The 26,074-nt window shown below is 41.9% G+C and overlaps 1 protein-coding gene across 1 annotated transcript in view; it reads right to left on the reverse strand.

Annotated features, from left to right (window-relative positions):
- The window catches only part of LOC126355867 (CAD protein), a 526,936-nt gene that overhangs the window by 107,056 nt on the left and 393,806 nt on the right, over positions 1 to 26,074 (reverse strand). Inside the window, exon 20 of the mRNA XM_050006369.1 lies at positions 7,576 to 7,812. Coding sequence (XP_049862326.1) covers positions 7,576 to 7,812 — 237 coding nt within the window. The remainder of the gene's footprint in view (positions 1 to 7,575; positions 7,813 to 26,074) is intronic.

Below are 26,074 nucleotides of genomic sequence, written 5' to 3' on the forward strand. Positions count from 1 at the left end.
TTTAACTGAAAATTTTAAAACATTTATGGAATCTGGTAGAAGAATTCATTAAAACAAATGTCTTTTTTTATTTTAAAATATGTAGTACCTGACTACACTAAAAGCTATTCGAAAGGCGGGCACAAAGTATCCTCCGCCCCCCCCCCCCCCTACTTCGCCTCCTTGGTATTTCGAGGGTTAACTCCCGGAAAACGCCCTGCGGGCAATAAAGAAAGAAAAATCTCGAGTGGCACCTGCAATCTTTTTTGTATAACGAATGAAACCTATTATCACCAAACGTAACATTGCAAAACTTGGCGGCTATGTTTCTAAATTATTGTTTTCAAATATGGGGCGTCTTGTCCTGTCTATGTTGTTTATATGTCGTCGAACGAGCGCACAACAACGACGCGGCAGCACTGCCTTCCTACATGGTCTCTGTTGTAATTTAGTTATTCTGACTCGAGTATGACAGAATCATTTTTGTTGCCACACGGTTCCAATGGTGGCCGCTACCCAGTGTTCATTCGACATGTGCTGGCACACAATGACGCGTCATTCCCATGAACAAGTTACCCTCGACGCTAGATAAGAAAGGGAGTTCTTGTCCAATGACAAGCACGATGTCCAGATATCGTGCCTATGGGTTTTTCTTACGCTGTTACGTTTGTGTATGAAATTCAATAGAAATTCTCGAGGAACTGGTGGATCGGGTCCTTGCTGCTGCTAGAGAGTACAGGATACAATGGTTGAGAAAGGGCGGCAAAGTTTTATTCATTGTGGTAATGCTTGAAAATAGACGACGCGTCATCATTTTGAACAAACGGAACGATCTGAAGTTGCTGTAAGGTGTACATTATACACATTAATAAAAAGCTCAAGATTTATTTGCGATTACTGGTTCATTATCCCACAGTATTGTTTAGGATTTTCAACCATCTGTGCAATTTCGACCCTAAAGGTTTTGAGATAATCTTGTTTACTTCCATATGTAAGGGACCACGCTTGATCTATTTACTACACTTTCCTGCCCTACAACCCTTGTCACACAAGAAAGTGAGTGAGTGAGCTGGTCTTGAGTGATCGACTAGACCATGCACAAGACACTTGGTACATAAACTGGGAGTAAGGGTCGCAACCGTGAGATAGAACACACCTGTGCCTGTTAGCTTATTAACACCGAAATTCCGAGTGAAGCGTATAATCGACAACCAAACGCAACAGAATACATATCGCAGACCTGGACACTTCATGTGTATAGCCTAGCAGCTAGGGGCAAAGTGCACTTGTCACGTACTTCGGTGCATTTGCGAAGTTCTTTGGGGCGTATCTATTGCATTTGCGCCCATAAAATAGGATAGCATGTTATGCGCTGCGTCTCTAACGGAAATAGTGTGTATATGAACCTAAGTTACAACAATATCAGAACTTAGTTTATAGGACAACATTTTACTTTTGCATAAAAAGGAAAGTTTAAAAAATTGTATTTGCGTATCCTTTCGGTATGTAGTGTTTCTCTTATGTTTTTCAGGAACTGTTCAGAAAAAAAAATTGCTGTTTGATACTGAATTGGTTATCTTTTCGTTATTGGGTATAATTATACAGATTGGTATGAAGATTTTGTAACGTCACATTTTAAAAAGAACAGTCCTCTTTCCGTCATGTCTTATCACGGTGCCCCCCCCCCCCTCCCCCTGTATAAACGTTTTTTGTAAAACGTATAAAACTCTGAGATGATATGTAATAAAATCGAAATTTCTGCTATAGTAGTTTAACGGTATATTTATTGTAATATATCTTTTTCGGCTAGACTCCCATCTGCGAAAATTATATAACATTATTTTATTATAATGGTGGTCAATGATATTTTCCGACATACAAATGTGGTACCTACGTCAGTAGCCGCTGTCTCCCTGTATTGTTTTATAACGTCGTGTAGGTTTAGGACTCTTGAGCTAAAACTCGTTTGCTGTTTGCTTCTGTTGTCAATGGTCCTTTCTTGTAATTTTTATTATTTGACAACGTATAGAATAAGCCCTAAACCCACACCATTTTATAATACAACAGAAGGTGACAGCGGACAATGACGACTCATGGACCTACGTACCAAATTTGTATATCGGGAAATTTGATTAACCAATATTATAATAAATAAAATGTCGTGTAACATTCTCAGGTGGTCTGAAGATAGCCGTCTAGCCGAAATGGATCCATCACAAATCATTAAACTACTACAGCAGAAATCAATTTTATTACATAATGTCTCCAAGAGGTACCGTCTACGGTGCGCGCACATTTGATTATAAATGTACAGAACGACATAATTTATGGATTGCCTCGTCACTGTTAATGTTCATTTACAGTCCAATTATTTTTAAATTTATAATTTTATACATTTTTATTCCCAGGGAAAATAGCTGCGAGATTATTTTCTACTGAAACATGCTTACAGAATTTTTCAGACCTTAACTTTCATTTTAATTCTAGAGTGAATCATCGTCATGATTTTCATCAGAATTTGTTTTCATAATATTGTATAGTCTTCTGTTCCTATGACCATTACTGAAAAATTAATGAAATAATTGTTAGCAAAACTCTAAGGGATTATATTAATGCTAAGAAGGCTGTATACATGCAAGAAGCCTGGAGATACTAAAAAGTATCAGATAGATTATATAATGGTAAGGCAGATTTAGGAACCAGGTTTTAAATTGTAAGACATTTCCAGGGGCAGATGTGGACTCTGACCACAATCTATTGGTTATGACCTGCAGATTAAAACTGAAGAAACTGCAAAAAGGTGGGAATTTAAGGAGATGGGACATATAAACTAGAAGAGGTTGTACAGAGTTTCAGGGAGAGCATAAGGGAGCAATTGACAGGAATGGGGGAAATAAATACAGCAGAAGAAGAATGGGTAGCTTTGAGGGATGAAGTAGTGAAGGCAGCAGAGGATCAAGTAGGTAAAAAGACGAGGGCTAGTAGAAACCCTTGGTTAACAGAAGAAATATTGAATTTAACTGATGAAAGGAGAAAATATAAAAATGCAGAAAATGAAGCAGGCAAAAACGAGTACAGACGTCTAAAAAATGAGATCGACAGGAAGTGCAAAATGGCTAAGCAGGGATGGCTAGAGGACAAACGTAAGGATGTAGAGGCTTATCTCACTAGGGGTAAGATAGATACTGCCTACAGGAAAATTAAAAAGACCTTTGGAGATAAGAGAACCACTTGTATGAACATCAAGAGCTCAGATGGAAACCCACTTCTAAGCAAAGAAGGGAAAGCAGAAAGGTGGAAGGAGTATATAGAGGGTCTATACAAGGACGATGTACTTGAGGACAATATTATGGAAATGGAAGAGGATGTAGATGAAGACGAAATGGGAGATACGATACTGCGTGAAGAGTTTGACAGAGCACTGAAAGACCTGAGTCGAAACAAGGCCCCCGGAGTAGACAACATTCCAGTGGAACTACCGACGGCCTTGGGAGAGCCAGTCCTGACAAAACTCTGCCATCTGGTGAGCAAGACGTATGAGACAGGCGAAATACCCTCAGACTTCAAGAAGAATATAATAATTCCAATGCCAAAGAAAGCAGGTGTTGACAGATGTGAAAATTACCGAACTATCAGTTTAATAAGTCACAGCTGCAAAACACTAACGCGAATTCTCTCCCCGAGACATTGTAATTCTGTCAGAGACAGCAAAGGACTTGGAAGAGTAGTTGAATGGAATGGACAGTCTCTTGAAAGGAGGATATAAGATGAACATCAACAAAAGCAAAACGAGGATAATGGAATGTAGTCGAATTAAGTCTGGTGATGCTGAGGGAATTATATTAGGAAATGAGACACTTAAAGTAGTAAAGGAGTTTTGCTATTTGGGGAGCAAAATAACTGATGATGGTCGAAGTAGAGAGGATATAAATTGTATACTGGCAATGGCAAGAAAAGCGTTTCTGAAGAAGAGAAATTTGTTAACATCGAGTTTAGTGTGAGGAAGTCATTTCTGGAAGTATTTGTATGGAGTGTAGCCATGTATGGAAGTGAAACATGGACGATAAATAGTTTGGACAAGAAGAGAATAGAAGCTTTCGAAATGTGTTGCTACAGAAGAATGCTGCAGATTAGATGGTTAGATCACATAACTAATGAGGAAGTATTGAATAGGATTGGGGAGAAGAGAAGTTTGTGGCACAACTTGACTAGAAGAAGGGATCGGTTGGTAGGACATGTTTTGAGGCATCATGGGATCACAAATTTAGCATTGGAGGGTAGCGTGGAGGGTAAAAATCGTAGAGGGAGACCAAGAGATGAATACACTAAGCAGATTCAGAAGGATGTGGGTTGCAGTGGGTTCTGGGAGATGAAGAAGCTTGCACAAGATAGAGTAGCATGGAGAGCTGCATCAAACCAGTCTCAGGACTGAGGACCACATCAACAACAATGGAAAGTATTCACTATGTATCATCTCTCAATGTAACCTTTGCACGACAAGGAAATAAGGGGAAGGAATGAAATTCTGTAGTAAAGGGTATCTGCAAAGTAACAGAAAGAATACAAGTCGGTGAACCCTTACAAGAACAATGAAGTGTTTTCGCTCTGGCTTCGTGTTCTGCAGACACGTGCCGATGTTGAGTGCGAAACAGGAGATCTTGTTTTCTTTTCTCTGTTCTTAATTACAGCCCTATTGCTTCTATTTTAATTATTAATTTATGCTGTATTATCAACTTACGAGGAACAAATAAAATCTGCTCTTTATTCTACATTATATTAGGTTCGGTATGCAGTAGCTGCTATAAACAGTAAGATATAATTTTCAAATTTTTTAATTTAGATTAAGCTGTTTGAAACTTATTAGTTACAGTGATATACTTAATTTGTTGCTTGCAATATTTTTATCAATATAGTTCATATAAGCAACATTTTTCAATAACTGTTAATTTTTATTAAATCGTACGAAATCATAAAATTTGCTAACCCGGATAGGAAAAGGGTGGGATTTATGGGAGGAAGGGAAGAAGAGAAGCTTTGACAGTTCTTTACAGGGTCACCTTGGTACGACTCTGGTTCTACGATCCACAGCTGAATAAAATACAGCTACGGGTAAAAATTGCAACACCAAGGAGGAGTTACGCGACATACGCAAGACCTGATAGGCGCGTTTCTACATCGGAAAGATCACGTCTGTTCAAATTTCGTTCCAGTCGTGTACGGGTGGCGCTAGTAGCGCCCTTATGAGGATGCAAATCAGGTTTGCTTTAAAGACACACTGTAATGGTCGTAAGCGTTAGTTGCCTTTGAGATTCGACGTGGTGAGTTGTTAGTCAAGAATGCTTTTAAGGCAAGAAAGATGTCGTTATCAACACCTCGCGAGTTTGAAAGAGATTGTGTAATAGGGCTACGAGAAGCTTTACGTTCCTTCTGTGATATTGCTTGGCAGGAATGTCGCCGCGGTCGTTGATTGCTGGCAGTGGTAGTCACGAGCATATACAGTCACAAAAAAAAAAAAAAAAAAAAAAAAACCGAGCTCTGGACGGCCACGTGGCACTAACGGGAGGGAAGATAATTGTGATCAGCGTATTGTAGGCCGATGTGACCGAGCGGTTCTAGGCGCCTCAGTTCGGAACCGCGCTGCTGCTACGGTCGCAGGCTCTAATCCTGCCTCGGGCATGGATGTGTGTACTGTCCTTAGGTTAGTTAGGTTTAAGTAGTTTTAAGTCTAGGGGACTGACGACCTCAGACGTCACGTCGCATAGTGCTCAGAGCCATTTGAACCAATTTTGATCAGTGTATTGATGTGATGCATCGTACTGTATTTCTAGCAGCAAGCTGAGCAACGGCTGGCACCACAGTGACAACGAACTGTTACAAATCGGTTTTTTCAAGGGCAGCTCCGAGACATACGCCCTGTAGCATGCACTGAACTGATCCCAAACCACCGCCATTTGGTATTTCAGTGGTGTCAAGAGAGAGCTCTTGGAGGGCAGGGTGGAGAACTGAAAATAGGTTCCGCCTCGGTGCCAGTGATGGCTGTGGTGGTGGTTGGGAGGGGGCCAGTTGAGAGCTGCCAACCAACCTGCCAGTATGCTAGACACACTGGTTCTGCACCTGGAGTTATGGTTATTGTATGTCACTGTGGTGTTTCCACCTGTTGTCCTGCCATTCATGAACACAATTCCAGGATTATTTTCCAACAGGATAACGCACGCCCCCACACTTCTATTGTAAACCAACATGCTCTACAAAGTGTCGATATGTTGCCTTGGCCTGCTTGATCACTGGATCTGACTAATTAAACCTTTCGTGAGCAGTGGAAAACATGCTTGCCACTATAATGAACTCCCTCCTAGTCCCGTGGGATTCAGAGTTCCCACCTCTGTACGGTGCTACCACCTAGTGAACGGTGTAGGGTACTACTTCCAATCGGAATTTCCCGCAGTTTTTGCTGTACCTTTGCGCAGAGGAATTGTATAGCTGAGTGTTGCTCTGTAGAGGAGCCTTTCAGTGCTGTTTGCGTCACATTTAGTGATTTTTTCCCTCGAAGCTGTAGTATAAGGTAAATACTTTTGATTTGCCCAAATTTATGAAGGAAAACGTAAAATTGGAACGAGGAAAATTCCAGTTTGAAACAAAAGGAACCACCTGTGAGGTAAAAGGGGTGGATAACCGTCCAGTCACTTTCCTGCCCTCAAATCATGACCCATGAGAAACAGCCACAGCGAAAAGGAAAAACAAAGATGGTACTAGTACAGAGATTTCGTGTCCTGAAGTTGTGGCAGAATACAACAAAATAATGGGTGGTGTCGATAAGTTTGAGCAATTACGAGAAAGGTATGCTATTGGCAGACGTTCTGTGAAACGGTGGCACAGAATATTTTATTTCCTGGTGGACGTTGCAGCAGTGAACAGTTTTATCCTGTGGAAAATAGGTAAAAGAGAATGTGGACAGCACGATCAGCTCACATACAGGATCCATCTAGCCAGACAATTGTTTGCTGGTTTCTCATCCCACAAAAGGCGTGGCCAAAAACCTGTCTTTCTGGCAAAAAGGGGTAAAGTACCTGAAGATTTTCGTCTTGTGGCTGTAGGGAAGCATCAACCAATTTTGAGAGAAACCTACAGGACGTGCCGTCATTTTAGTACTAATGCTGCGGAAAAGAGCACTCGCTGTGTTTGTACATATTGTCAAATACCACTTTGCATAGACCCATGTTTCAGAAAATTCCATGGCAAGTAATTGTGAACAATCCTTGTTACAAGAGAAGTAAATTTATCAAATAAATATGGCATATATTGAGAAAGTTGCTTTTGTCATTTAACTCCAAGGAAGGGCAGTGGGAAGAATACTTCCCACCTTGTTGTGTGACCTCACTTTCACAGTTGGAGCAAATTTGATATTCTGTATGATAAATATACCTATCTGTTAACTACTATCTGCTCTCCATTCATTAAGAAGACCTGCTCAATAATTTTGCCCACGAAAGGGTTAAGCACAATGGGACTTCACGTTATCGGCTGTGGTGCTCTGACGGTGGACGCCAGTTGTGGAGAAGGCGGCGACGCGCCTGCAGTGCGGGTGGGCGCGCTCACCTCTACCAGCAGCTTGGCGCACTTGACGTCGGTGACGAGCGGCACGGAGTAGTCGACTGCGAGGCGGCGCGTGCGGTAGCCGTGCGTCATGAAGGAGGAGACGCGGCGCGCGCCGCCGTTGCGCATCGGCAGGTTGATCACCAGGTCGAAGTGCTTGCGCGCCAGGAAGTCCGACAGCCGGTTCAGCTCGCCGCCCGACGAGTCGATGTCCTCGAACGTCCACTGCACCATCTCCACCTGCGGCACACAACAGACGCCACGTGCTTGAGAAGATGTACACTGCACTCGTTCTCTATTGTGCGACAGAGCCGAACGTACAACAGTCGAGGAAATGGGAAAAGAATCGTCAAAGCGTCGACTCCTCAGTTACGGTCTCGTTTCCGTCAATGTTACGGTTGGACATAAGCTTTTATCCAAATGAAAGTAACATCTCTCAAAGGCATATCGCCTCTTTCCTGCTAACCGTCTTTTGCCGTTACTTTCATTTCCATTCCCCGCAAGACGAGCGGGATCGCAGCGGATAAAAAGCCTCTAGTCAAATAAAGGTTACGCATATTTAAAAGATGATTAAGATACACAGAGATAGGTAACAATAAATGATGTTTTAAAACACGCACTGGTGGAAGTTATTTATCATTTTCATACAAGTAACGTTGAGAATTTTTTTAGGCTTCGTACCTAAATTAGTAAAAATTGAACCCTTATAGGTCCACTGTCTTGTGTGTCTGTTGTCTCTCCGCCTGTTAGAAACAACTTTTCTCAGGAACCGGTGCATGTATCAAGTTGAAATTTATGTCACATACTTCGCCCAATGAACTAAGGACCTTGCCGTTGGTGGGGAGGCTTGCGTGCCTCAGCGATACAGATAGCCGTACCGTAGGTGGAGGGGTACCTGTCAAGAGGCCAGCAGCCTTTTCAGTAGTTGCAGGGGCAACAGTCTGGATGATTGACTGATCGGGCCTTGTAACATTAATCAGATGGCCTTGCTGTGCTGGTACAGCGAACGGCTAAAAGCAATGAGACACTACAGCCTTAATTTTTCCCGAGGGCAAGCAGCTTTACTGTATGGCATGGAGAGCTGCATCAAACCAGTCTCTGGGCTGAAGAAGAAAACAACAACAACAACAACAACAACAACAACAACTAAGCTCTATGGTCCTTGGCGGTGTAATAAACGTTAGCTTTTAAGTCAATTCAATCAAAAGGTACGGCCATTTATGGCACATTTTGGTTCATGCAAACCCGCTCACCAAAACCTATGGGGTACTTCCCCTAGATATGGAATGATTAAATTTGGCAAGAAGCAAGGTTTCACAGTACACGTAATGCGAAAAAACTCAGAAAATTGTTAATACCCAATTCTATTACACCAAAAGAATTTCTTTTGTCATTTGTTATCCAACTTCAAACTTCTAGTTAAATCACTCAATAGTTCTGCATTCAGTCTGACAGGTTCGCATCGGTAACAGTCAAACATGAGGCAAGGAATGACTTCGTTGCTCATAAGACGCGTTTCGGAATTTATCAATCGTATGATATCTAGGAAGTATTATTGCACATAGATATGGTGTTTCAAGTTGTATGAGAAACCAACACTGCCAAATTAGTCTGCGAGAACCAGTATCCGTCAACAACAGACAAAAATGGTCGATTTATCTATTCCCGAAATGGATGAACTGTCTATATACGTAATTAAATTTGTACGGGACCATCAGTGCGCGAGTCCTACTAGCACGTGGCCAATTTTTGTTTAAACACATTGGTGGAAAATATTCGTATTGGCTTCTAAAATTCTACTGATGATTTGGTATTATAGTTAAAATATAGGCACCGATAATAATGTGAATGATGCGATGCTCTACTGGTGATGCTGGTGACACATGAAAATGATACTGCTAATGAAGATGGACTTGTGAGTATGACTCTGGGGTTGTGCAGAACCGAATATAGGCACTAGAAGTCAGCAGTGTGGACGAAGGGTGAAGGAGAGAATGGAAAGATGCTAGTGTTAGAACAGTGGGTGTATCTCGAGACGGGTTTCGTCATTCGGGAGTTGGAGCTGGTTGAAATTCCGACGGGAGTGGTTGATAGCGCACATAGGTGCACTGAAGGTGGTATATGGATGTAGTGGCACAGCTGGATACCTGGAATGGTGATTAGTGGGTTAGATATTGGGTGTCGGGATTGAATTTTGCTAGTAATGTGTCGGATCCGAAGGTGGTCAATGAAGAGAAGAATGTGCGGTAAATGAATGAATGAGATGGTACAGGATGGGAGTAAGTGGATGTAGAAGGGGGGCGCAGTGGATGGGATTTGTAGAATTTAGGCGGAGATACAGGAAAATTTGACATATTTTAGGATAGTGTGGCTGATCGATTTACAGGTAAGTATCATGGTAGAAGGCTGTAGACCCAGGTGCGGTCTGTCAGTTTTTGGGCTTTGTGCTGGATGGTAAGGAGGTGGACATTTCATGTTACGTCTCCTGCCGAGGATTAGTCCTAAATGCTTTAATGTGTTAGTTGAAAACAATGCCGTTCCATTTAGCGGTGAATGGCAGTAATGCCGCCCAACTGCACCACCAGGCCTCCATAAGCTACAGCTATCGTTAGGCCGGCGCGAGCTACTGTAGACTCTCTCATCGTATCAGGACGTATCAGATATTTAGTAAGGCGAACTAGTTGATGCAGCAGCTTCCAGCTCCAATTACTGCCACGCGATAACACTCGAAACACCGTTTATATGGGTAACAGGTAAAATTCACCCCTCCTGATAACTTTCCTGCTATGTGCTGCTTAAATCGTTGAAGTTACATGGAGGTGGTGATATTCAGTTACCTAACGCTACTTCTGAATCTTGTTCATAGTTCTACGCCGTGAACCGTAAACAAAATTACCAATGTGCCAGACACGTCATCTAATTGTAGATGCTTAGTGCTATACACGTGAAGGTTCGCTAGTTAATTTGTAACTGACAATGTAGATTATCATTTGTGCTACATCAGAAGGTTCAACACATGTCCACAAATGGGATCACATCTAACGGACTGACTGTTCAATTAAGGTTGGGGGTTGGGGGGGGGGGGGGGGATTGTGTAGGGGAAGAGACCAAACAGCGAGGTCATCCGTCTCGGGAAGGATGGGGAAGGACGTCGGCCGTGCCCTTTCAAAGAAACCATCCCGGCATTTGCCTGGAGAGATTTAGGGAAATCACGGAAAACCTAAATCAGGATGGCCGGACGCGGGATTGAACCGTCATCCTCCCGAATGCGAGTCCAGTGTGCTAACCACTGCGCCACCTCGCTCGGTGTTCAATTCAAGTCATTTAAGTGTTTTAACTGATTGTGTACTAGTGAACGCCCGAGGCTTTGCATAGGTGGCAATAGCGCGCAGTTCCTAGTGAGGTGACCCGATGTGTTGCAGTAAGCAGTACAAGCAACAAGATACTACATGTGGCAGTAACGATGTGCATGGCGCTTCGCTGCCAGCCTCCTCGTGGACAGCTACCAAATATGCCACGTAGTTACGCGACACTAGGTAGAGCTACGGCTCTCCTTGCAGCGTTAAAAACAATTTCCATACGTTAGCTAAATTTCATACAAGCGACTATATTTTCATAGCAAACTTTTCAAACATTCGCTGTTATTTTTACTTAATTTCCCATATTGTGCTAATAGCAAGAAGAAAAAGTTTATTATCGAGTTGTGATATGAAACTGTGAAAGCAAAAAATTCAATGTTTTTTTTTTCGAATAGCTTCCCCAAAACCATAGGAGAAAGACACTGTATGCATAAATCCCCCTCCCTCACCCCAAAGGAGGTTTTTACTTCTCGTATAAGAAAGTAAAAGTTTTACTGAGAACCTACCCACAGAGGCAGCTGTAGCATTGCTTCATCTGCATGAAACAATATTCTTTAGGCACATCAGATGACTTGAAATTTCCCTCGCCGTGTACATCTACATCTACATGACTACTCTGCAATTCACATTTAAGTGCTTGGCAGAGGGTTCATCGAAACACAATCATACTATCTCTCTACTATTCCACTCCCGAACAGCGAGCGGGAAAAACGAACAACTAAACCTTTCTGTTCGAGCTCTGATTTCTCTTATTTGATTCTGATGATCATTCCTACCTATGTAGGTTAGGCTCAACAAAATATTTTCGCATTCGGAAGAGAAAGTTGGTGACTGAAATTTCGTGAAAAGATCTCGCCACGACGAAAAACGTCTTTGCTGTAATGACTTCCATCCCAATTCTCGTATCATATCTGCCACACTCTCTCCCCTATTACGTGATAATACAAAACGAGCTGCCTTTTTTGCACTCTTTCGAAGTCCTCCGTCAATCCCACCAGCTAAGGATCCCACACGGCGCAGCAATATTCCAACAGAGGACGAACGAGTGTAGTGTAAGCTGTCTCTTTAGTGGACTTGTTGCATCTTCTAAGTGTCCTGCCAATGAAACGCAACCTTTGGCTCGCCTTCCCCACGATATTATCTATGTGGTCTTTCCAACTGAAGTTGGAATTCGTATTTTTAACACCCAGGTACTTAGTTGAAATGACAGCCTTGAGAATTGTACTATTTATCGAGTAATCGAATTCCAACGGATTTCTTTTGGAACTTATGTGGATCACCTCACACTTTTCGTTACTTAGCGCCAACTGCCACGTGCCACACCATACAGCAATCTTCTCTAAATCACTTTGCAACTGATACTGGTCTTCGGATGATCTAACTAGACGGTAAATTACAGCATCATCTGCGAACAGTCTAAGAGAACTGCTCAGATTGTCACCCAGGTCATTTATATAGATCAGTAACAGCAGAGGTCCCAAGACGCTTCCCTGGGGAAGACCTGATACCACTTCAGTTTTACTCGATGGGTTTGCCGTCTATTACTACGAACTGCGACCTTCCTGACAGGAAATCACGAATCCAGTCGCACAACTGAGACAATGCCCCATAGGCCCGCAGCTTGATTAGAAGTCGCTTGTGAGGAACGGTGTCAAAAGCTTTCCGGAAATTTAGAAATACGGAATCAACTTGAGATCCCCTGTCGATAGCGGCCATTACTTCGTGCGAATAAAGAGCTAGCTGCGTTGCACAAGAGCGATGTTTTCTGAAGACATGCTGATTACGTATCAATAGATCGTTCCCTTCGAGGTGATTCATAATGTTTGAATACAGTATATGCTCCAAAACCCTACTGCAAACCGACGTCAATAATACAGGTCTGTAGTTAGATGGATTACTCCTACTACCCTTCTTAAACGCTGGTGCGACCTGCTCAATTTTCCAATCTGTAGGTATAGATCTATCGGTGAGCGAGTGGTTGTATATGAGTGCTAAGTAGGGAGCTATTGTATCAGCGTAATCTGAAAGGAACCTAATCGGTATACAATCTGGACCTGAAGACTTGCCCGTGTCAAGCGATTTGAGTTGCTTCGCAACCCCTAAGGTATCTACTTCTAAGAAACTCATGCTAACAGATGTTCGTGTTTCAAATTCTGGAATATTCCATTCGTCTTCCCTGGTGAAGGAATTTCGGAAAACTGCGTTCAATAACTCCGCTTTAGCGGCACAGTCGTCGATAACAGTACCATCGGCACTGCGCAGCGAAGGTATTGACTGCGTCTTGCCGCTTGTGTACTTTACATACGACCAGAATTTCTTCGGATTTTCTACCAAATTTCGAGATAATGTTTCGTTGTGGAACCTATTAAAGGCATCTCGCATCGAAGTCCGTGCCAAATTTCGCGCGTCTGTCAATTTTAGCCAATCTTCGGGATTTCGCGTTCTTCTGAACTTCTCATGCTTTTTCCGTTGCCTCTGCAACAGCGTTCGGACCTGTTTTGTGTACCACGGGGGATCCGTTCCATCTCTTACCCATTTATGAGGTATGAATCAACCTCTGTTGCTACTATATGTTTGAATTTGAGCCACATCTCGTCTACATTTGCATAGACAGTTCGGAAGGAAAGGAGATTGTCTTTTAGGAAGGCTTCTAGTGACACTTTATCCGCTTTTTTAAATAAAATTATTTTCCGTTTGTTTCTGATGGATTTGGAAGAAACGGTATTGAACCTAGCTACAACGACCTTGTGATCACTAATCCCTGTATCAGTCATGATGCTCTGTATCAGCTCTGGATTGTTTGTGGCTAAGAGGTCAAGTGTGTTTTCGCAACCATTTACAATTCTCGCGGGTTCGTGGACTAACTGATCGAAATAATTTTCGGAGAAAGCATTTAGGACAATCTCGGAAGATGTTTTCTGCCTACCACCGGTTTTGATCAAGTATTTTTGCCAACATAATCGAGGGAAGGTTGAAGTCCCCACCAACTATAACCGTACGAGTGGGGTATTTATTTGCTACGAGACTCAATTTTCTCTGAACTGTTACGCAACTGTATCATCGGAGTCAGGGGGTCGGTAGAAGGAGCCAATTATTAACTTAGTTTGGCTGTTAAGTATAATCTCCACCCATACCAATTCGCACGGAGTATCTACTTCGACTTCACTACAAGATAAACCACTACTGACAGACACAAACACTCCACCACCAATTCTGCCTAATCTATCTTTCCTGAACACAGTCTGAGACTTCGTAAAAATTTCTGCAGAACTTATTTCAGGCTTTAGCCAGCTTTCTGTACCTGTAACGATATTAGCTTCTGTGCTTTCTATTAGCGCTTGAAGCTCAGGGACTTTTCCAGCGCAACTACAACAATTTACAACTATAATTCCAACTGTTCCTTGATCCAAGTACGTCCTGTAATTGCCAAGCACCCTTTGACATTGCAGCCCATCCCGCACTTTCCCGAGGCCTTCTAACCTAAAAAACCGCCCAGTCCACGCCACACAGCCTCCGCTACCCGTGCAGCCGCCAGCTGAGTGTAGTGAACTCGTGACCTATTCAGCGGAGCCCGAAACCCCACCACCCTATGGCGCAAGTCAAGGAATCTGCAGCCAACACGATCGCAAAACCCTCTGATCCTCTGATCCAGACCCTCCACCCGGCTCTGCACCAAAAGTCCGCAGTCGGTTCTGTCGACGATGCTGCAGATGGTGAGCTCTGCCTTCATCTCGTAAGCAAGACCGGCAGCCTTCGCCAAATCAGATAGCCGCTGGAATCCAGAGAGAATTTCCTCAGATCCAAAGCGACACACGTCATTAGTGCCGACATGTGCCACCACCTGCAGCTGGCTGCACCCTGCGCTCTTCATGGCATCCGGAAGGACCCGTTCCACATCAGGAATGTCCTCCCGGAATGCACACGGAGTGCACACTGGATTTCTTCCCCTCCTTAGCCGCCATATCCCTAAGGGGCCCCATTACGCGCCTAACATTGGAGCTCCCAACTATGTGTATCGTACGAAACCGTTGCATGGAGCGAGCAGCACTCCTTGTTGTGCCAGCATGAACGACAGAGATTTGTGTTGGCGCATCGCGTATCGTATCACCACCGTGAGAACCCCGCCGAAGTATTTACAGTCGGAAGACTTGTCTGGAGTAGAGGTAATAAATTGCATACCCAAAAACGTTAATCATGATCATTCCGTCAAATAGTGAAAACCGTGTGCGTGCGTGCAAGCGAGCGAGAGAGAGCGCGCGCGCGCGCATGTTCAACAAATAAAAAAACCATTTTTAGAATATTTGTTTGAAAATTATCTAGTTATGAGGAAAGAAAAGCGCTGCCAGTGCTAGAAACTCTGGTACCATTGCATAGAAAGCAGAGTTCGAAAGAGAGTGACTGAAAACGCCGAATCACAACCCAAAGCCAATATGCAGTACCGAAGCCAATACTTTTACAGGCATAGTAAGTGCGCTCGTACAATGGCAATGGCAGCTGACGGGACTGGGCATACCTTGTTGCTGGTTGAAGTGGTGGGGAGATATATATATATATATACATACACAAGACATATCCAATAGGGAGGCAGGGACCTATCTATAACTGGATCTTATCACCCCGACAACTACAAAATATTTTAACGATTCTAATAGGTTTTTTACTATTTTCAACGAAGGACGTTTTCACGAAAATAATACAAATTGGTAAACTACTCGGGAATTTGCTTACCTATTAACATTTTCCTTGCGAGCGACCATAGCATCCGATAATTGTATACCCCTCCACGACACGAAAATGCCAAGGAAGTAAATTTAGTTCTGCTGTCAAACATCGGAGGATCGCATCCAAATGTGTTGTTCTACAGCCTACAAATGTGTGTGTGTATACACTGAAAGGTGGGGGAGAGGGAGGAGAGGGGGGTAGGGGGCAGAATGTGTGTCGTCTGCCTGATATAATGGTCATCTTCGTGGAAACAACGGTTGTGTTCACAGTAACTGACATACGTCTGAGGGATGCAATGAATGATACCATCCTCTCCCCCCACCCCACCCAAATATAATCGCGACGGATGGATTTTACCGTACCACTTTGACCCAGACTTCAACCAAGCACTAGGGAAAATGGCATAATGGGAAAATCTCGCGTTTACAAGGAAGAAGGCGTAGTCTCACATCCCTGCCACGATAAAGATGCATTTCTGCAAGATTACTCGTCGAAGAGCAAGCTGCGGAAGGTTGAGCAACCTTATCTTCCATGAACCTCAGTCTGTTTTAAAATATTTCATGTTAACGGTAAAATCGTTTGCTGTTTCAGCGCTTATGCCTACTTCGTGTGGAAACCTATTCCTGTGGTGCGACCCGACTTCTACAACTGACTGACTGACTTACTTAAGAGGTAGAGAGATGAGGTGAGGGATTAGCTGACCAACTGCAGCATCTGGATGATGAAATACCCAATAGCAAATTGACGAAGGAGTAGTCAATACTCGCGTCTAGTGTTGTAAAGTACGCAATACTTTACAATTTTTATAATTTTCTTATGTATCCTATGTGTATTTTAATCATTATTTGACATCCAGAATGAGATTTCATTATTTGACATCATTTGAAATAATTTAATGTCCTGCAGAAGACAAAGTTCATCATCTCATTCCTACACAAAATTACGATTCCGTTCAAACTGATATTTCATGTAAACATTTCTACCATCAGTCATTTCGATAATTTGAAATCAAGGGAGCCGTTAAGTTGTTTATGTAACGGCAACTTTTGTGTAAAAGACATAGAATTTGGAAATAGAACTTTCTGTAAAACATTGCTAACGGCATAGCCAACTGCTAAACACGTAAACTGTTTAAATATTCATAACCTTTAACATTAATGTATGAACCAATAGTATTTCGATACTGGAACTTCTGCAAGTGGTAGCAACAAAGTTGATAAATCAGTTGTTTCCAAAACCTGTGTTTTTGTTATTGTTAAAAATAAATGCATACTGCATTTTTATAAGAAAGTTTTATGTTTAAAAATTATTGATTTCTGGTAAGTCATTCGTTTATACAGAGTATACTATCATACTCATGGGTTATTGTTGTTACTGACTGTGGGTATTAGTATAGAGTGCTATGACAGATTATATGGAATTTTGACTGACAACTAAATATACATTTTACAAGACAAGAAAATCTTTAACTCTCGTCGACAACGAGCACTGTTTCAAGATAAGTATTTCGTTTTAGATTCGATATACTACTCCTATCACAACATTTAGTGCAAATCTGATTCTCTTCCATCGGATGCACTGCTGCAGTTACGTAATTGACTATTGAAAGATAGGTTTATTGTAACTAGAAAAATCTCTCAACTGCGACCGTGGGATACTGCGACCGTTTGTAGTTTCATTAAGAACCATCGGTGTGTTGTCGATTCTTGATGTTACATTTTAGTAAAATCTTTCGTAAGTTTTGCGTTATAACATATGAAAGAAATGCGGTAGTAGAATTTATTCCAAAAACTCCGCCTTACAGCTATTTTTATAATTAGTTAACTCAATTCCTTCTTAAATGTACTGTGTTATTGAATACTTAATACCAAAGAGAAGTGCTAACACGTGTGTGAAACTTAACGGTCTCGTCAGATGAGAGACCAACGATTTGACATGTGGTTACGTAGAAACTATTTCTACACTCTCCTAGTCAGTGATTCATTGGTGGAGTTACGAAAGGTGAATAATTTTTCATACCGTGGCAGTGCGTTTATGAGTGACACACGGTTCGTCACTAAGGTGTGTTACGAACAGCTGATTGATCATACTATCGCGCATGGATGGTCTGAATTTTGTAGTTTTAATACCACACAGAAATACGTTAGAAAAATATGAGCTGTGACCATAACAGCTACATACTGCTGTGTGATGGCTGGCAACAGGTTGTCTTTTTTCCCAATTTATACTACTGCTAGTTCTCCAACTACAACATTCACGAAAGTACTGTATTTTTTTGAAGTAAAAGTCACATCGAGTCATCATAGTCGCCATACTAACGAAGAACGCATTGTCAGGTTTTTTCGGGTCTCTCGCCGCTTAAGATACAGAGAACCTAGCACTGACGGTACCTGTACGCAACAGCATCGAGAGCATCGTCGTTGTGCAGGAGATCTTCCAGGAACAGGACGAGATGGTGCTGGCGTCCTACTTGGGAAAGAGGACATTACGTAACAATCCGAACTTACATTTTCTGTGATTTACGTCATTTATGGCGTACATCACATTGAACGGCATCATGGGACAAGATCACACAGTTTTAGAGGGGAGTTAGTACCCGAAATGCTATGAAGAAGAAGAAGAAGAAGAAGAAGAAGAAGAAGAAATGAACTAACAGATAGTGTCAGGCAGGAAAGCGACAACTATACGGAACTGAAACGACCAGCACCAAACAGGTAGAAGTAGTGCTTCACCATTCCTGGACTCGCCGGAAGGCATAACTAATTGTACTTCACTATGGAACGAAGCCCAGAATAGCACAGACGACTGACTTGCGCTATTAAGCCGCCTCTACATTAGCACCATTGTGGAGGACTTAAGAGTAGATTCCTCAAATAGCAATGCCGCAGTACGAAAATATGCCAACAAGCAGAACCATCTTTCGTGATGTCACTCCTTGAGGACATGTGCACAGAATCGTATTGGACAACAGTTTGCTGACGGGAGACACGTTAACCCGATATTGGTGTGGATCTATCTATTAATATGTCGTTAGAAGTCACATCTGAGGACACTGCGTATCTAAAACTTGCTCAACTACTCAATCTGACAAGAAATACGAATTTTTAACTGCAAGCTTTGATTAGTTTTAGCGATCTTCATTGATCTTCACGTACACTACGCACCACAAAAGAAACGTTACGGCTTAACACTCCTCGACGACGAGGCTATTAGACACGGAGTAGAGTTCTAATTCGGCAAGAAATGAGTACAGGAAGAGTCGGTATACTGAGTCCACACTTTGTGTTTTCATCTTTACTTCCACAATTTCTTTTCTGTCTATTTACAATTTGCTGAGTGTATTCTGTGGCATTTCTTGCAGTTGTTTTGAGGTATTATAAATGACGGAAAAAGTAACCAGTTTTATGAAGCGTTACAGAATCTGCGAAAAAACCGTTTGTTATTTTTTATTTATACCTTGGCGCACATTTTACACTTATTAAATCAAATATTGTTATAAGATTGTACACTGTTGGAATCTCTAAGACCGTTCCCATATTTTGCCGCTTTATTTTAAACCCCATCCTTTGCTCAGTAGTGCGTCTATCGCTCTTATCAATTCTTGTTTATCACAAGTATTTCTTTGTCTTTCTTTTCTGTTTACCGATAGGCGTTAACTAATATGACACACGAAAAAAGCATTCTTGTCAGTAGAACATGAAAGTGACCAATATAAACCATATGCGGAAGAACATGTACCCTTCAAGCAACATTTATGACATATCGCTGGAACAACTTAAGGGTCCGAGTGTCTCGAAAAAAAGAGCAGGTCGCTCCCTTTGCCAAACAAGGACATGGGGTATAGATGTATGTAATCATAGTCCTATACAGCTGAAGTCAATCTTTTGTAGAATTATGGAACTTTTTTTATGCTCACGTGTTATGGTGTTTTTCGAGAGCGAAAATCTCTTCTGTATACATCAACATGGATTTCCTAAATGTGGCTCTAGAGAAAATGACCCCCCCCCCCCCCCCCCACCGGTTTGTCATTGAGGCCCACAGCGCCGTAGTCATCGGCGGCCACATTGATGCCTGATGCCGCTACAGGTTACCCCTATGAAGTACACCAACGACTTATTATCAATGCTGCTCAAATACACTGGTAAAAAAAGAAATTACTTTACGTATATTAAGTGGAGAATATGGAGTTGTAAAATGCCTCTACTCCTCCTCTAAACAAATTTGGTTGTCACCGTCTGAAGCAGTTACGATCCCTTGTGCTTGATGGCTCTGCAGACTCCAGTGAGAACCAATGATTTCAGGAACAACATCCACTACTGACAAACTCTCCATTCAATACAGAACGTGTCTTTGGTGAAACTATACGCTTGAGCCCGCAAACGATTCGAGCAAAGGCAAAAAGAAGCACCTATAGCCAGCACGTCAATACGTCTATCTGACCAGGATATCTGTCTACGTATCAGACCGACAGATTAGACCGCGAACGTGGGCGGAAAGGAGGATAAGACACACGTGTTCGGCATGCTGCCTCTGACATAATTCAGAAGGAACACAATGGATTTTCGCGCTTAAAGATGGTTCTCACTTAGCCGGTTTTTAATTTTTTTAGTAGGTGAATAAAGTTCTGTAGCAAAGATCGCATGAATACTTATTTACTTTCGATAATCGGTTTCAACAAGATTTGTCGTTACCTGCCAGTTACAAAACGTGTTCACTGTGTATTGTAACCTAATTCCAAGTTGTCAGATTAGTAGATAAAATGCAGCACATTATTCAAAGGTTTGTCAGAAATAAAACTTTTAGGATCAAAAAGTACGTTGTGCACATGGCTATGTCCGCATATGTAGCGCTCACAGATTATTGTCAAGTCTTAAAAAAGTACAATACAAAGTGAAATGTACAATAGCTCATCTGTTTACGTTAGCTTTACGTGTTTCAGTAGACAACGTATATGGGAAAACTCAGTCTACGACTGTACCACAGTCGCCGTCTACGATGGTTTATCTCTGACAAACATATCAAGCTAACGTAAACAGATGAGCTAGTGTATATTTTTTTTGTTTTTAAGACAATCATCTATGAGCGCTATATATACGGACATATACGGACATGGTCCAGTGCATAATTAGCTTTTTGGTTGTAACGTTCTATTTCTGAGAAACTTTTCTATATGTATTGCACTTTATCTACTAATATGACTACGTGGTATGAGGTTACAACTCAGCGTGAATAAGTTTTTGGAGACCAGAAGATGACAGCAAAGCCTGTCGAAACCTGTTGTCGAAAATAAATGTGTTTATGTAATCTTGGGAATAGAAAGCTTTTCTCATTAAAACAGATAGCTCCTTCTCAACATAACAAATTTCAATCTAAATTTTTTAGACATTCAGAAGTTTTAACTCTCTCTCAAAGGTTTTTCTTGATCCCGGCCTGCCATTTGGATATTCTGAAAGAAAAAGAAGGAAAAAAGCCCATGGAATGCGCACTGAATTAAGGAAGAGTGTACTAAGTATCGCAGTTATCTAAAAAAATATAAAATGACACACTTAAGGAAATCTGTTCTTTCTTTGACCGTTTGGTATTTTGAGCATGTTAAGACGCATTTCTTTTCTGAACCTGAATGTTTTATCCAGAAGGAATTCAAGCAGAGCAGTCTCGTTCGTCTGCTAAGCGTTTATCTGGATTACACCCCTCTAAAATATTTGGCAGATCCTCAGTCCATAGATTGCACAGACACTGACACGCTGAACTGTTCCCTTACATACTGGATGCAGCAGTTTTAAAGACCATTGAAGCAACTACTGTTAGCCTTAGAATTTTTTATTCCAGGTTTTGTTGTGCAGTCATCAGATTTTGCTTTCAACAATGTATTATTTGCGCGAATATTTTTTCGAGGGTTCGTCTGATTCTTGTAGAACGGAAGCTCCACACGATAAGAAATTCAACAAATCGATTTTTTTTTTATTTCAGTGTTCCTCGGAGCACTTTAGACACACACACACACACACACACACACACACACACACACACACAGAGAGAGAGAGAGAGAGAGAGAGAGAGAGAGAGAGAGAGAATTTAACACCTGCAAAATACACCATTCCCGCGTAGGTTCACAAATAAGCATCTGATTTTATATACACACACTTCTAACTCCTGCAAGTTCGTAAGTGTGTAACAGGCATGCATTCACATTTTTTTTTATATTTCTGGAGAATATGGCTTTGTAAGTAAATCGTTTCGTCGCATTTGGTTAAATTCACTCTCGCTTAGATTCACTTATGCATCTACACCCTTATTCTGCAAGTCACTGTACGGTGCATGGTGGAGCGTATCTTTCGTGTTCCACTGGGAAATAGAGGAGGGGAAAATATCTAGTATCTATAATGCCCTGCACGAGCACTATTTTCTCTTATGTTCGTCGTCCTGGCGTAATATGTATGTTGATGGCAACAGAGTTGTGCTGCTGTCAGGTTTCAAATGCTGGTTTTCTAAATTGTCAACAGTGCATGTTATGGAACCTATGAATTTATGTCTCTTTTACAGTTTTCTTGTTTATTTGGGGTCGAATGTACGCGATTTCCTAGACTGAGCGAAAGGAGTATTTGAATAATAGGATGCTAGCGTGATTTTTAAATTTATATTTTACCCATTTATCTTAAATATTTTAAGCATTTGATCGGGAATTACGAAACACAGTGTAAGCATGCCACAGTTTACGAACAGAGACCGCCTCATGATAGCTACTACCAAAACTCAAGAACCAAAAACCAAGCAATGTATTTACAGCTGGTCGGCTAAAAAAAAAGAAGTACAAAACAAAAATTCTTTAGAAAATTAACACAACATGTTTGAAACGGACTGAAAAGTATAAAAATATTTCTCCTAGCCCCCACAGACTTAACCTTTAGAACTTCAAACGGGAAACGTGGGTCGCATGAAATAGATAATTGATGCATGAATAATTAATGTTAGTATCTAAAAATTTTGTTGCATTGCATTTGCTATGAACGGCTGTGAGATTTTTCTCAACGACAGCTACTGTGTACACTCGTTACTACACACACAAAAAAAAGTTTTGCATCACCTCGCTTCCGAGAGTTCCGGAACCAGTACAGATAATTGGAATAGAGATCAACAAAGATCATTTCCGCCCCTTTTTATTGCTCATGAAAACCACACATTGCTTATTGTACTACAATACAGCCAGACCTTCAGAGATGGCGGTCCACACTGCTGTACACACCGGTACCTCTAATACTCAGAAGCACGTCCTCTTGCCTTGATGCATGCCTGTATTCGTCGTGGCATACCATCCACAAGTTCATCAAAGCACTTTTGGGCCAGATTGTCCCACTCCTCAATGGCAATTCGGCGTAGATCCCTCATAGTGGTTGGTGGGTTACGTCAACCATAAACAGCCATTTTAAATCATCTCAGACTTGTTCGATAGGGTTCATGTCTGGAGAACATGTTGACCACTCCAGTCGAGCGATGTCGTTATCCTGAAGGAAGTCTTTCTGGGGGGAAGAACGTGCCGACAACAAATGCGTTCAGAGTTGCTGTTTCTGGATTTCATGACATGCTCCAAATGAAATGTTACATTTTTCTGCAATCTCTCGGACAGTCAGTCTGCGATTGGCACGCACAATTTCGTTGACGTCCCTGACATGAGCGTCGCCGGTAGACGTCGAAGGGTGCGATGAGCGAAGCTGATCTCTCTAACTTCCCTCGGGTCATTTTTCAACCGTATGAACCATTCGTAACATCGAGTATAGCTTAAGCCCTTATCACCGTAGGCTTCCTGCACCATTTGGTGTCTCTCTGTAAAGACTCGTTGTTCCTCTTGCTATCTCGAAATTCGCAAACTGTGCGAACAACATTATACACAATGCAATACTGAACTAACAGACATACATCGATGGCACTTCCGGTAGTTACACACTAAAGACAGGCGCGCGCAAGGATGCCAACCGCATTTCCCTCCAACAAATCACTGAGGTGAAATTGTAAATGGTCCGGAACCTTATGAACACACCTCGTACAGAGACAGCCGTCAACGACGACTGCTCTCACGCGACCTCCTGTTCCGGTCGCCGCACTTGATTGCAACTGGCGCGCCGTACACTGAGTACCGCGCGACTAGCGCTTGTGGTGTAATCCTGCCTGAATTAGTAAGCTATCCTCAAACCACTGCAGGACATAGACCTCGTAAGATAGATTAATGCATGAAACTTTGTTCGTATGTATGTAAAAATATAACACAAAATAAATAGGGCAATCTATTCTTTAACAATGTTAGGGCTATTAAAGACGGATTGGTTTTCATATTTCCCACAGTAAGTAATTTGTAAACAGCAGATTTCAGCTATCAATCGTCCTTTTTAAATTTTTATTGGCAGATCTAGATTTCAGCAAGAAACTAGCCATTCTGAATGCACTATCATTTTTGATAGTGAGTAGTATTCAATCGACTGTGGATGAAGCCCGACCAACAGCCATTACACGCATTGAGCAAAAATTGTAGTGCATTGAGAATAGCTAGTTTCTAGCTGAAATCTAGATCTGCCAATAAAAATTAGAAAGGACGACTGATAAGCTGAAATCTATTATTTACAAGTCAATATAACAGTCGCTGCGTGAAACAGACTTCTAAATGGAAGGTAACCTTATAGTAAGCAATTGGAACTTCACATCTATGTGGAGGTGTGGATGCGGGACGCACGGGACTGGAAAAGATGACGTCGAATTGAAGAGGATCACACTCTGCAATAATCAAAGTATGCTGCTCTAGAAAAGATAGCTGCTGTCAACTCCTTACTTTTTTGCTTACTTAGCGGTCCCCCGAACTTAAAAGCGCAATACATGTTACTTTCTCTACTTTTTAGAGATTTTTAGGTCGGAGTTATTTATGTTTTTGATTTAACTTTTATTTCGAGGTGCTAATTAAAACTGACTGCTTGTCGTACTTGAGGCACGCAACGTAGCTCTGAATACCACAAATGTGCGTGTGATTTGCAGAAGCACACCAGAGAGGATAGGGGAAGAGAGATCACGGAGGTAAGGAATTTTCCTCGACCATAGAGAAACATATGAAGATTAAAGGGACGTCGACACTTACATCACTTATTAGAAGTTGACTAATTGCTCAGTTCAAAATGAGTGAGGAAGAAAATCAACTGCATCCTTCTGACCATGCAAATATTCAGGTATAGCCATCTCCAGACTGGGTTTTGAACCTTTGTGCTACCGAATACTATTGAAAAAAAAAAAGTGAAATCTTATGGGACTTAACTGCTAAGGTCATCAGTCGCTAAGCTTACACACTACTAAACCTAAATTATCCTAAGGACAAACACACACACTCATGCCCGAGGGAGGACTCTCATCTCCGCAGGAACCAGCCGCACAGTCCATGACTGCAGCGCTTCAGACCGCTCGGCTAAACCCGCGCGGCAATACTATTGCAGTATCATACACATTGCACCACTTTGCTGTGAGAGATGATTTAAGAGTGACAGTTAAAAGGGATTGTGTGTGTGTGTGTGTGTGTGTGTGTGTGTAGCGGGGGCGGACGGTAGTGGTGGTGTGTTACGTGGAGTGGAAGAATAAATATGTCGATATGGAGAAAATAGTGCGGTAGTGCCGAGAAGAAGGGTAGTGGAGATAAGAGACACTAGAGAGCAACAAAATGGTTCAAATGGCTCTGAGCACTATGGGACTTAACATCTATGGTCATCAGTCCGCTAGAACTTAGAACTACTTAAACCTAACTAACCTAAGGACAACACACAACACCCAGCCATCACGTAGAGAGCAACACAACTGCTGAACACCGCAGGTACTTTCATCAGAATAAGCCCAACAAGATTAGCATGACGCGAACGCACAACCTCATATCGAAACGCTGGGATTATGTGAAACCGCATGCATTACTGTTTCATGATATTCAATATTGCAATATCTTCAGCAATTAAATAATCATCGTTCCTGGAAAGTGACTCGTGTAGAACAATAGGTCATGAAAATTGCTTGTTGTAATACTTACATAACCGTCTCGCCTCACACACACACACACACACACACACACACACACACACACACACACACACACACACACACACACAAGAGAGAGAGAATGTCTTTCAAAACATTCACGATAAGAACAGCCTATTTATGCGATGAGAAGAGTAACACAGATAATATCATATAAGCTGGGCGCGTGTAATGGACTGATTTACTTTCAGAATGCATTACTCTTAATGAGCGAGTGCGGCGCTTAAAACAAAGCATCTGAGATACATTAAGACTACCGATAACGGCCAAGTGCTGCAACAGACGAGTCCGGTGCGAAAGTCTTGATTCTTTGGCGAAGGTTCTTGTATTGGCAGAACGTTAAAAATCTAGAGAAAGAAAAAATAATT

Source organism: Schistocerca gregaria, chromosome 1, assembly GCF_023897955.1.
Source record: "Schistocerca gregaria isolate iqSchGreg1 chromosome 1, iqSchGreg1.2, whole genome shotgun sequence".
NCBI classification, from domain to species: domain Eukaryota; kingdom Metazoa; phylum Arthropoda; class Insecta; order Orthoptera; family Acrididae; genus Schistocerca; species Schistocerca gregaria.